The 13650-nt window shown below is 49.0% G+C and overlaps 1 protein-coding gene across 8 annotated transcripts in view; it reads left to right on the top strand.

Annotated features, from left to right (window-relative positions):
- The window catches only part of LOC120898279, a 60213-nt gene that overhangs the window by 11835 nt on the left and 34728 nt on the right, over positions 1–13650 (top strand). For all 8 annotated transcript variants that reach the window (XM_040303891.1, XM_040303895.1, XM_040303896.1 and 5 more), the window contains 5 exons: positions 1142–3242; positions 3480–3795; positions 3872–4182; positions 4267–4389; positions 12425–12464. In XM_040303891.1, coding sequence (XP_040159825.1) covers positions 1590–3242; positions 3480–3795; positions 3872–4182; positions 4267–4389; positions 12425–12464 — 2443 coding nt within the window. In that variant the 5' untranslated portion in view covers positions 1142–1589. The remainder of the gene's footprint in view (positions 1–1141; positions 3243–3479; positions 3796–3871; positions 4183–4266; positions 4390–12424; positions 12465–13650) is intronic.

Genomic DNA, 13650 nt, shown 5'->3' with positions numbered 1-13650 from the left:
AGAAGGTGGGAGAAGGGTAACATTTCAATACTCCTAATGTCTCGAACCACCAATCTCCCCCCCATCCGTTGGGCGCGCGCTGTGTTTGTGTGTTTGCTTGGTTCGGTTATCATTAGCAAACAGACATCCAGCCGCCCAGCCACCCAGCTCTGTTTGCACAACACAATGCGCCCTTCCCCCTAGCATCAGTACAACCACAGCGTTACCACGACGCACAAAACTGTTTGGTCGCGTTTTTCATTCTAACACATGTGCGCCGGACCCTTCGCCCCATGTATGGGGAAGCGCTTTCGATGGGTCGTCGGGTGCGCGTATGCTTTCCGCAATTGGGTGGGGTGCAAGCGGCCGACTCTGCTTCGGTCGTACACGTGTACCCTTTTAAGTAGGGCTAGACTGGGGTTGCTGGAGTATCGCTTGTAGCCAGGGGTGCAAAAACCAAGATGCAACGATTGAAGTAATTGTTTGAAATCGTTCTGAGTTCTGATCAACATTGGCAAACTATAATAACTGTTTTTTTAATGATAATTTATGGATGTTACTCGGTATTGTACATGTTATATCATGGTGTTGAGCATCCAACTGTACCCAGCAGTAGAAACAATCCTCTCTTTTTGCTTCAACAACCTTATCACAGGGACAGAAACTGTTGAACGTCTTTGTTGGAGATGTAAAAATAGTTTCCAGACAAACAGATTGTTAGCATGCGTGACAGCGATGACGGCTCCATTTATCGTTAGCAGTGGCAACATTGACGTGCCCAGTGTGCTACGTTGGGTCGTGGTTTCAAGCAAGACAGCTATAAGCTATAAGACGTTATCACTCTTGTGCACTATTTGTTCAAGAAACTGCATTTGATAGACAGCTGTTTCTCGGCGCTTCAACTTTGTGGGGCCCTTTTAAAAATGCAAATAATGCTGTTTTCAGTATAATACAGATTCTAATATATAAGGGTCTAAGGGTTATGCTTCGTAAGGGTCAGCCAAACCTGAACATTGGTCAAAGTTTGCCGGTTACAGTCTACTCAAGCTATTCCAACACGTCTCTGCCTCATAGGCTCGGTTGAAGTCGTTATTACCGAAATTACCCTTTTCTTGACCGATTAACACTCTCCGCTCATCACGCATACTTCATCCTTCACCAGGCACCGTACGGCTACGGCTAGACCGGTAGAAAATGAAACAAGGTGACACGTATCCCGCTTCCATCTGTGGCGAGACCTGTGGCAGCAAAGCAAGCAGCAGCCGGCTGTAATCGCGAAGCAAAAAAGGCAAACAAAGTGTGCTGTATTCCAACACAAACTGCATTCCGGTGCGCTGTGTTGCATCGGAAAGATAAACAACGCCCAGCAACGACCTGATCATCGTAGAGAGAAACTTAGGCCCGAGTTTCCGAGAAGACAAGAATTCAAAAAAACGCGATAAGAGACAGCGGGCGTGCAAGGAAAAAGGAGCAGCAGCAGCAGCAGCAGTACAAATAAATTAACCCTAATTAATCGTGCTGGGAAGCACTGAGGCAGCCGCGGTCCACAGTCTTCCCGGTGGCCCACCGGCTGCGTGGCTGCACAGCGAGAGCGAATTTAGATTAATTAAATGGCCGATTCATCGAACGGTGGCGGAACTAACACCACTGAAACTACCACTACTACTGGATTGTTCATACTGGAGCGGGAACAACAGCCGCCTCTCGCCACATCGATGGCACCGTCGCCGAAGAATAACGACAACAACAACCACAACAACAATAACAACGGGACCGGCAACACCGCAGACGAAGAGCAAAACGCGCGGCGAATGGCGCGCGACATGGAGGAGGCCAAGCGGCGCATGAAGAAGCGCGTCGACTTCATGGAGGAGAACCAACCGCGGGCGGGCGAGGAGGCGCTGCCGCAAACGAACTTCAAAAACATGCCCCCGTACAGGCCCACCGAGCTGCTGCACCACCCGTGGGGCAGCGAGGGCACCCCGGTGTACGTGGGAGGCGCGGTGATGGATCAAGATTTCGAGCAGCACTTCGACAGCCTGATGCAGGAGCTCGAGAACATTCGGTCCGATTCGGATTCCGACTTTGGCGACGATCACGGTCTGCCCCCGCAGCGCTCTTCCGCCGCCCGGGGAGGACAGGCACGGTCAGCCGGTGGCAGTGGTGGTAGCGGACCTGGGGCCAAAGTCGGTGGACACCCGTCTGCCTCGTCCTGGAGCGACGGCAGCAGCTCGGTGAGCGACGTGGAAGAGGAACTGGATCATGAGCAGCAGCAGGAGGGTGTGGGGCGAACGCGCACCACCCCTACCGAGCATCGACCGCTGGACCATCCGCTTTTGGATGGGCCCGGGACACCTTTCCGAATGCCCATTCCCCCGATGAGCCCGGGCAGACGTTCGGACAGTAGCGTCCTGTTCGGGCCCTCCTCGCTGCCCATAATCCTCCCGTTCCACGTGCGCCGCCGGCTGTCCGAGTGTCGCGAGGAGGACGAAGAGGACGAGAAGCAGCAGTTGGCATCACATTCCCCCCCGTCCGCTACCGGCCGGCCGGCTTGCGGTCCGATCCCGGCGATCGTCATCGGTACGCCAGCGGAAAAGGAACCAGCGATCATCACGGCTGGCAAGCAGGAGGAGGAAGCGGAGGCGCCTCGCAAGTCTCGCTTCATGGTCACGAAGACGCAGGAAGAGGAGCAGCAGCAGCAGCAGCAGCAGGAACAGTACAAACGGCAGCCGGACACACCGAGCCCTCCCGCCCGGCTACGGCCGGAAACGATCGCGCTGCTCCCGGTGTCGGCCGCACAAAACTCTCAAACGATCCACTTCCCGTGCAGTAGCGGCACCGGGCAGCACACCTCGCTGCGTTCCATGTTTTCGCCCGACACGGCGGCGGCACCTCACCTCAACACGCCCCATCTCGATCGGCGCTTCTTCGACACATCACTGGTAGAAATCCGTCCACTCACGCAAAGCCGAGGATCGCTCTCGTCGGCAGCCGGTGCTGATGCGGGTGGCTGCGATTCGGTCAACTCGCTATCGAACGGCCAGCAAGCGTCGGCCGGTGAGGCAGCAGCCAAGAGCAGTAATATTCCGTTCGAGTTGGATGAGGTTTGGGTAAAGCGGCCGGATTCGGTGGCGACCGCCAAAGCGAAGGAAGACACAGCAGTGGTGCCCGGGGCTCGAGCGACAACGCTGCCAGCGAATGCGAAACCCAACTACGCGGCGTTTGCCGACAGTCCCGCGAAGAAAAAGTCTCCCACGAAAGCAGTAAGTTTTGGTTGTACGATGAGGTTTTGGAATCCAATTTTGTAGCTTCTCGATTGTTTTAACTATGTCCTTGTTTTGCGATAGTAGCTCTCATAACATAACCTAAAAAGATAACAACGAACGAACGAACAAAGTGTGCTGATAACGTACACATGCATTGATAGGGGATGATGATGCTAGGTTTCCATTTAAATGTTCAATCCATATGCTAATTCTACTTTGGTTCATTTCCGGCAGGATGCAATCGATTCCGGCAACTTCCAGCGTCCGTCGACGGCACCGGCCACCTCGGGCGAGTCGTCGACGCGTGCCTCCAAGAAGCAGAAGAAAAGCGAAAAGGAAGCAAAGAAGCAGGAGAAGGAGGTGATGAAGCAGAAGCGCGAGGAGGCACGCCGGCTCGAGAAGGAAGCGGCCAAGCTGGAAAAGCTGAACCGCAAGCACGAAAGCCTGTCGCGCAGCTCGGAGCGGGTCGGATCCGGCGCACGTTCCGGTTCGCTGGAACGGCGCCGCAGCGGAGAGGAAACGCCCGTACTGAACCAATCGACCGTGCACGGTAAGGAGAGAGGGGGAGGAGACACACCAAAGCCACAGCAACTAATGAGCGTTATTGTTGTTCCTCTTTATTTTAGGTATTGCCAGTCCAAATCGAAGACCGACGATATTCGACGTGTTCCGACCGCGCAAGGGTTCCGATTCAAAGAAGAAAAAGGACGATGGAAGCAAATCGGGCTCGGATAAGGATAGCACCGGCATGGGCAGCGGGCCGATCAGTACTTCCGGGGGCATTATGAACAGTATGAAGGCAGCGCTGCACGTCGGCGGCCGGCACAGCCACCAGCACCAGCAACCGGCCGGTGCTTCTGGCGCCGCCGCCACCGCCGGCACTTCGTCGAAGGTGCGGGACGGTTCCGCCCATCCGCACGCGGGCAGTGATGCACAGGTTGGTAGAGCGTTGGATCACCCGGCCACCAATTCGACCCTGGCGTAATTTGGTGCTCGGTTTTGTTTTGTGTGTCTCTTTTAGTACTACCACACGGTCACGGCTGTGCGCCGAGCGGACGTCGGCAAGTCTCCGATGACGAAGGTGATGGATTTGTTTAGGCACCGTTCCAATTCGGCCGTTTCCGAGGCGGATAAACGTAAAGCGGTAAGTGGGTTTGGTGGGCAGTGGGTTTTTTTTGACACTTTTTGTCTGGTATGAAATGAATCTTGATGTGGTCACGATGATTTGTCTCGTAGGAAGGGACAGACAGAGACAGTTTTGTGTATACATTGTAGTGTAGGGAAAATGGCACGGATCAGTTGTTTTACCGGCAAAGCACTGCTTGTGGTTAGATTAATGATGTTGACGTGATAGTAAAAAGGAGAGCGTAAATGGAATTAAAAAGTAAAAAATCAGACGTAAAAGAGTGTTGAAACCCGCGGAGCGTTAGAAATGTGCTCGAAATAGCGTTTCGAGCTATTCAAAACTACTCGACGCAGTTTGACACATAGATGGCGCTAGAGAGTTTTCCCGTAAGAATGGTTCATGTCCGAGGTTTCACGAATGAAATTAACTTGGTTCAACTCGGGCACCTCTTACAATGATGTAATTCATGGAGTTTTAGTGTAAAATTGCTTCTTTTTGTTGCACAATATAATTAAAATATGCTTGTTTCCGTAAATAGCTGTGGAGCCGAGCTACTTCCCAGGCAATTCTTTCGAATTGTTACTAGCGTTGGTTGATTTGTTAGCAAAAATACCTCGCGAGGGAATGTGCGTCGCCTACACGTGTACACTATAAGTATGAGTTTTGAATATTTAGTAAGATAATTAAAAATCAAATGAACATTCACCAAAGGGAACTGTTCCTTTTGCTGTGCTCTTAACCGGAGTTTTTACTGACAACCGAAAAGGCTGCTTCCTGTTGTTGGAATAGCGGATGAATTGATCAAATATTTGTTTTGTTTACTTCATTAACGACACGTCGGCTTGTTGTTGAGTTGTCAATTCCCTCAGCATTTCACCATTACGCAACTGTTTGTGTGTAGGTTACAGCGATCAAAGATCGCTTGGCACAAGGGAAAACTAAACAACTAACAAGCAAACAAACGAGCGCGGGGCTAAAAGCTTCCACACATGACAGCGGGTCCCATTTTTAATCGAAGGTGATAGAATTATCAGCTATTACTACTCTATAAACACGCTAGTAGATAAGCAATCGATACGCAATTATCTGTGCGCCGCCATCAGCGCAGCGGCATAGACACGGCGAAGGGACCACAACCCCCCAGCCAATGGTGTGCAACGATGTCGTTAATTACGTCAGAATAAAAGCGGTACAAAGAGCGGCCCAGCGATCGGTTGAATGTTTCCTTCGCCAGGTGCCTCTTACGCGCGCACTCTTGTACGTTTGAAGACGCTGCTGCTGAAGCAGAAGTATTTTTTAGTGTTTTTCAATAAATTTGTTTGCCAGTCTCTCGACTGGTGGTGAATTTTCGAGCCCTTCTCGAGCCGTTTGACACGGGACACGGTGTAACGTGTGCGCGACTGAGAGTGTCCACAAAAATGGTCGCTCCATGCACGGCCGCAACCGTGTACGGCGCAAGGTCAAACGGTGGCTTGTTTGACGTACGTACGCTACCGGACGGTACGAAGGGGGAGGGGGGGCACTTTTTGTTGTAGTACCACCACCACCGATCGATCACTCGTAACATCGGCAGCATCCGATTCAATTACCTTCTCTCCACCACCAGCAGCAACCAACCGACCGGCGGTGGTGTGACGGGCAAAGGTAGAAGAGTGATCGAGCCTGCACGGGGGGAGGGGGCGGGGTCTATGAGAGCGTGTGAGAGCGGTTGCCGAGACTGGCAGGGGCATATTGTTCATGTGACGCCATCGGGCAGACGTGGTGGATCAGCATGTCCTTTTTCGTATGAGCGTGCGAAGATTCGCCCGCACACGGAGGAGAAGCTGGTGTCTGGTGCAGCAGTCGGTGGGTGTTTGCTTTGTGTGCGGTGACACCCCACCGATAGATAGTGAAAGATCGGTTCGATTACGCGCGCTCGCGCAGTCTCTCGGGCTCGCGCGGGCTGATAGTGCAGCTGCAAGTGTTAGTATCGGTTCGTGTGCTTCGTACCGTACGTGACGTCATCATCGTTTGTTGGTCGTTTGACCGATATCGCGCTGTGCCCACAGGGCGGCAGGTTCATTTGCGAGTGAACGAGCGCGTTCTGGAAGGTGATGACGTATACCGGTAGCGACACACAGCAGCTCGTGCGGATGTGCCGCGTGTGCTCGGCGCAAACGTCTTTAGTTCGGTTGCACAGTCGGTCTGAATAGGACGCGCGTTCCGCTCGAGTTTACCGCCGGGTGTAAGGAATAGGTGATTATACAGATTGACTGTGATTATTCAAAACCACGGACCTCGTGGATGAGCTTTAGTGGTTGTGTATCGTCGTGTCACCACGTGTGTGTGTGTGTGTGTGTGTGTTTCGGGCGCGACAACGTGCATGTTTGGTTTTCGGAAGGCACGGAAGGCCACGGATGTGACCCAGTTTGTTCTTGAAGCAGCCTCCATTTCCCTCTCTCACTCTCTTCCCTTCTCCGGATCTCGATCACTGCACCCCCTCTGTGCAGTGTGAATGCACTTATCTAAGGCCACCGCGTGCACGACCAACCTAGTGGCGGACGGTACGGTGTGCGGTGTGACCGCGCTCGTCACAAACGAGATCAAGTGACGGATAGAAAACGTGTGCGTGCGTGCGTGCGTGTGTGTACGGTAACGGGATCGTTGCAATCGAGCATTGGCCAGGTCGGTGGTCATGTGGCTCACTATTATTGTAGTTTTGTAGCCACCGTCCAAAGCTCAGATCTCCATCGCCGTTGTGTGTTTGTGTTTTTCTGTGCCTCGGTTTGTTGTTTCACTCGCATGCCGCGTGCCCGTGCGCCAGTGTGTTTGTGTGATGCGATCTCTACCAATCTAATGCAGCAATCGATCGGTTGCAGCTGGTGGCTTTTTTACCGTGCCCCCCCCCCCCCCCCCCCCCGCGCAGGGTCGACCGTCCGTGGCGTATTTGTTTGCGCGGTTGCGGTAGGAAAGTGAAACCGCGCCGTTGGTCGGTTCAAGAGCTGCCGCAAGAGCTTTGAAGGAAAGTGATGTGCAACAGCGACACCATCGTTGCGTGGAGTGTGTTTTGTGGAAATGGAATGAAGATGGAGCGCTGATGTGGGATGGTATGCCGGCCATGCGGCTGGGTAGACCTGTTGTTGTTACGGGGACGTCTCCAGCCGCCGGAGAGGACTTTGGATCGTGCAACCAATTGCTCAATCAGAATTGCCCGCGAGTGCACACGCTTATGAAACTTCCGGTTTAAGAAAGAACGGCAAGACGGCTGCGTAGTGTAAATGATCCTCTACTCGCGTGCAACCTTGAGAAGACGCCTCTCGCGTATCGTTTGCGTAGGGCGCTATATGAAAATGTATTCTGATGTTGGGGGGAAATGTCTGCGACGAAATTGAAAAAGACATCTTCTTGTTGTGGTTTTTGTGTTACTCTCATTCTCTGACCGTGGTTTATCAGTCACTTAAGTATTGCTGCAAAAACAAGTTCACCTCCCTATGTAATATTTGTATGTACTTGATTCCACCGGTAACGAACGTGTGCGCAATAAAAATGCAATCAAAACTCTTCAGAACTTGAAGATTCAACAGTTTTGTGAAGAAGCTATTTTTAGCGACTAGTGCTCGCGCATCACAGCTCTTCAGAACCTTTTTAAATGTTGACATTTAACCGCCAGCCCCAACACGTTGAATCATTGGCGTTGGAGTGTCTATGAAAGCGATGAAAGCGTGTAGAACCGATTGCCCGGATTAAAGTGCTCCTTTTGGAAGCAAGTATTTTCCATTACGCCTATTAGTTGGCCAGCTGATAGTACACCACACAGGCACACAGTGTCTGGAGTATGTTTACCTTTCCAGCGTGTCCCGTTCGATTAGGAGTGCTGCACTCTGTTCCCGGCCGATCGATCGGTAGCGATTTTTTGGATTGAAGGTTGCACATGCACATGCGCATTGGACTCATCGCTCCAACCCGGATGCCCGGTAAACAGTAACAGTGCTTATCAACACCTCTATTTGGGGTGGGAGGGTAAAGGGACCTTTCCCTAAGGCGGTTGGGACAACCTGAACAAGTATAGTGGGTCTGATAATGGGTCTGATTATGGGGCAGCTTGATAGGGCAATCGCAAGAGCCAATAGTGTGCAAAGAGTATCGCAAAATCACTTCAAAATGGTTGTTTGTTCATTCTTCCCCTCCTACCGGATGGTACAGGAGTTATCCCTCCTCCGGGGTGCAAATGATGTGTGAGGGAGTTGTTTAGTTTTGAAACTACGTTGTTAGTACTTCACTGGAGTAGTCCTCTTTCGTAACATCCGGTTGGGATTTTTATCAGATTGGATAATAGATAGGAGGAGGTTTATTTCTGGATACGGGCATCATCGCAAGAATAACGCTTTGTTTTCAAGTTCTTGAAAATTAAACAATCCCTTGAAGCGTAAACAAGTGACAGTAAACCTCCAGCGTAATAGAGGGTACGCTCAATTTGATTTCATTTGCAAGCAATGACACAAACGCACTTCGCTGTGGTGTGTGAGTGTGTTTATCGTTCGCGTAATGCCCTTTTACCCTGCACACCCATGGTGTGGGGCCTTGAGAAGAGGGTATAACGAGGGGTGGCCTCAAATGGTGGAGGAGAATCCAACCCCCAAAAACCTTGCTAAATGATAAAATTGTGCGAGATAATATTGATTCTGTGGTGCACACACAATGCCAATATTTAACGGCTTCATATCGTTTGTTTGCTCTAGTTGTTACTAGATAATGCGAATGACTCTGGAACACGCACGGGGAGGAAGATTTTGTTTGTCCGTTGATAACAGCGTAAGAAAAAACTGCAATATGCCTCCAAAAGAAGCTTCTTCTTTGAAGGTAGATACACCTCCTCAGCTTCCAGCTTCAAAAGACGTCCTTTTAAATCCAAGCACGACGAAGGAAAGGAGCCTTACGCCGTCCGGAAGTGGGTCGTAATTGTTACTTCCTGCCGTATGTAACGACGCTGCTGCGCGGGACTTTATGCAACCGAGGGGTGGACCTATTTTTAGCAACAACACTTTCCACCGAGGTCTACTGGAAATTGCGAGTCGCGTACTATATTGTCCCTACCGATGGGAGGGAGAGGTTGTCCAGCACGGTTCGTCCGCTGGTTCAATTGACACCTTGTTTACTGACTAGCTTAGGGTCAAGTGTGTCTGTTCGCTGCAGCACAGTGTATCCAGTTCTCTATTAGTTAACAGAAGCGTGGTCGGCGACCGTACCAGGTCGATCTATGCAGTACAGTAGTAGATCGTTCACTTCTTCGCCCGTTTAGCACCTTCACCGTCACCGAACCGTTTTATTCACTTAGCGTGTTTTTCTACGTTTGATGGAAAAGTGGGAAGAGAGAGAGAGAAAGAGCTCGGATAAATAACAACAGGAATAATTCAGCAAACCGCAGGAAAGGTTAATATTAGGCCAAAGTGAAGAGTAAATATTTGTTCGAAATGATCTGTTTTTATTTGCACTGTGGCTGATTTAGTTTTATGGTGTGTGAGGTGAGTTGACGCTTCATCAACAGAATGGGAGTTATGGGAATTGCCAAACTATTGGGCTATCAAGAAGATTCAAAATTGGAAAATAAAGCTAAAATCCTGAGAGAATGTTGGAATTCATGTTTAGTAACGAGTTGATTTTCTCAACTTTTTACATGAACTACTAACAACTGTTTTGGTATGGTAATCTCCCATTTCCCTTTTTTCAAAATATTGTCCCCCAGCCCTTTGGATGGGCAATTATATTCATTTGCATACATTACGATGTGTGTGTACACTTATCCCAGAAATGAAAAAAGCAGACAAACATGAGACGATCTACCTACTGACCGAATGCACGTGTCCCTGTGGTTTGTGTCAGCGGAGAGGGAAAGAGAGATGCATTTCCGTCGTTCCGGCGTTCTCAGCCAATTTCCATCGCTGCACTGTGATGCGAGTGATGCGCACGTACGAGCGATCAGACACATGACCTGTGGAGAGGATGACAGGTTGACATGTTGATCTAATATATGCACCAGCTCCGGTAGCCAACGGGGGTGAGACGATCATGTGTGGAATAAGCTTTATAATTGCAGGAACACTTGTTTTTCGTAGTGTTTTTGTTTCGTAGTTTCGACTAGTGCTCTCCGACAACCGTCAGATTGTGGCGATGTAATTTCAGACGCTCTGTGGTGGGTCAGGTTTTGCCTCGCGCTCGTGCGGAACCAAATGTCTCTCGTTGGAAGGTGGTAGAGGGACACACATCGATTAGAAGTTACCCTTCGCGATAGGCACCGTTGCCCTTTTGGCACGTAATACAAGTCGCAACTGTAATCTCAGCAGTTTGGTGTGGATGAACATCCAAGTCTATTCATAAAACGCAGGTAATAAGCGTTTGAAATCTTCTTCCAAACAAGCAAATACATCTACAAGAAACAATAAAAATGCTGATAACATTCTTCAATCGCACCTGTCGTCTTTCTGGGTCGATCATAATCAATTGCGGAAAAATGTGTTATTTCCAGTTGTTTTCGGTTATCTGCAGTGAGTTGCGGCGCATGTGAAGCGAGTGGTGATGAATTTCGCTTATCTGGGCAGTCTCATCAAAACTGAACCTTTCTACTAAAAACACGTGGGCCCCTAGCGAACGCTCGACAGCACAGAGCTTTATCAAGGCACGATTGGTTTTTGTTTTTCATTTTCACTTCTGTAGGTGATAAGACGGAAGTGTTGTCTCAGGTGCATCGTGTTGCTTCTATGTACGGATGCTTCAAAACATTTGTACCAAAAGGTCGGGGACATGATTGATCATGATGGTTTTTTTGGTGTATGTATGTGGCATTTTGTGCAGGAATAGACGCAAATAGACTGTTTTAAAAATATACACATTTGGTAGGAAACAAACCAAACAACAAGGAAGAAAGTAAATTAATGTACAATCAGATTCATTGTGACGGACTTTTATAAACCATCAATTGAAGGCGGTTGTTTTATCGCTCCCCGCTCTAAACCTTCACCTCAATTGCGTTTACTGTCATGTGGCACATTGTCAATGCATCGTACGGAGAGCATCCTATAACCAGCTCGTCAATGAGTTGGATGGTTTCAATAAGTTCCACTGGCAGGGCAAAAAGACGTACGTAAATAGCACTAAAACGCGGCAAACGAGGAGGAGTGAGTCTTACGAGCAGTTCCCTTTATCCAGCACTTACCAATTCATCAAGCACAAGATGAGTAGGAAAGGTTGTTGTTTGTACCAGAAATGATGACGCTCGTTCGCCAATTGGAGTTCCGTTCTGCTCGTGTTTATCCATTGCGCTGCCGTTGCAATTGTTTTGTTGTTTACCCACGCGTCGGGCCTACTAAAGCATGTAGGGTGGTTGCATGGGGGTCTGGATGTGCATTTAGACGGGTTTTGGTTCCAACGTGGAGTATACTGCCCTGCTGTCCAGTCCAATTTGCCTTGTCCCTCCGCTGCAAATGACGTATGTTGACGAGGAGTAGAGTGTTGTGTGGTTTAGCTTATCGTAGTTGTGGAAAGCATAAAGTCGCCGTAACATTGCATCCGGAATCGGTCAATAGTTGTGTGGTTTTTTTCCCATTCTTCAGTAAGGTACGTCGGTAATTGTAGTACGCTTTATGTAGAGATAACGATCAATCAGTACAACTTTCCAAGGCGGTGACCATTAGCTGGGAGTATACATAAAAGCCTTAAGTTCTACTGTTCTGACAAGTGTTTGCGTGCGTGTTTGTGTGTGTGTATAAAGCCACCGGAAACGGTGGTGGTAGAAAGATAAAGCTAATTCTAACCGGTCGAACATGTCGACCTACCTGAAGAATAAGCTGCTGCGGCGACAATCGGGGGGAGGTATGGAACTTCCGGGTCGGCAGCATCGTAGTCGCTCGTTGGACGTGGAGGCCCTGCAGCGTTCCGGTGTGCAGGCGTTAATGATTGTAAGAATTCGGTTATATTTAACTATTAATCGTTGAACCACATCAAGATTCAGTTCAGTTTATTTATATATGCGTTTGTTAAGTTTTGATACTGACTCTTTTTTCTCGTCCCACCCCAACAGAAAGCAGCCGCACAGCATCAGCAACAGCTAGCCGTCCAATGTAAGTATTTCGGTATACAATTTGTTTTCCCCTATCTAAAAACAAGACATATTAATGAGCTCTGTCGAGGAGCGTCAACTACACGTCAAATGCATTTTCTCTGTTAAAGTGAAGTGTCAGTGCAAACTGAAACGAGATATCAAGAGTTTTTTTTTCTACTTCTGTTCCACCTGTCTGTCAAGCTAAACATGTTTTGGAGGAATATTCATCGTAACATTATGCGCACTACTGCTGCACACACACAATTGAGAGCATCCGTGTCTATTGCGGTTTGTAGCAGATGTCTTTTTCTCGCTTTTTCTCTCTCCCTGTCTCGTTTTAATGAACCCGTTTTGCTGACTACCGTGTCCCGTGCTTGAGGTATGTCTATTTCCTCATCAAAAACATGTGACCGATGATGTCATAATTTTGGTTGTTTGTTGTTTTTTTTCTAATGAAAATAGACAAAATTGAATGGAAAATATAATTGCCTAATTGAATGTCCAAAAGTATGATTAAAAATAGATTCCCCACCACTTACCATTCAAAAACACAGAAATAGAATATTCACATTGCCCGGATAATCGAGAGCCACAACGCCGAGACAGCTGTCATCCGCGCACAAGGGTTGAGAGAGGCATTTGTTTTTGTTTTGCTTTTCCGCCGGCTTACTACGAAAGATTGCACGCACACATCGGGCGCACGTAGCTGGGTGCTACGGTAGTGTTGGTACAACCGAGCGAGCCTCTTTCTTTGCGTAACGTGCGTGTGTATTGAATGGTGTGTATGTGTTTTTTTTATTATTCCCTCCATCCCACACGAATTTGTGTTTACTACGACGCTGTGCGGTTTCTGGGGCCTGTAAAAGGGAAACTTTTGCCGTAGAGTTGGAGTAGTAAGAAAAAAAATGGTTTGCCAAGAATTTGAAGAAAGCAAAACTTGTGATGAATTTGCGTAAAGGGGGGATTAAAACAGCGTAAAAATCTGCCGGCTGCCGAACGGCGTGTGAAAATAAGCCATCCCTTTGCACAGCGGGCAAGCGTAATGCGAGTGAGCGAGAGAAGAGACCCGTGTTGTGTTTTATAGTAACCTTGAAACGGTGTTAGTAAGTGTGCGTGTGTGTATAATTGTGTGTTTTTTTTTTCATTCTTGCCTGATTCCGTCCACACTTTCCTCGCCCATTTTCCTTCTCCTTCTGTCTCTCTCT

The sequence above is a fragment of the Anopheles arabiensis genome, chromosome 2 (genome assembly GCF_016920715.1).
Source record: "Anopheles arabiensis isolate DONGOLA chromosome 2, AaraD3, whole genome shotgun sequence".
NCBI classification, from domain to species: Eukaryota; Metazoa; Arthropoda; class Insecta; order Diptera; family Culicidae; genus Anopheles; species Anopheles arabiensis.
Note: the sequence above shows the minus strand (reverse complement) of the source record. Positions and strands in the feature narration are given on the sequence as shown.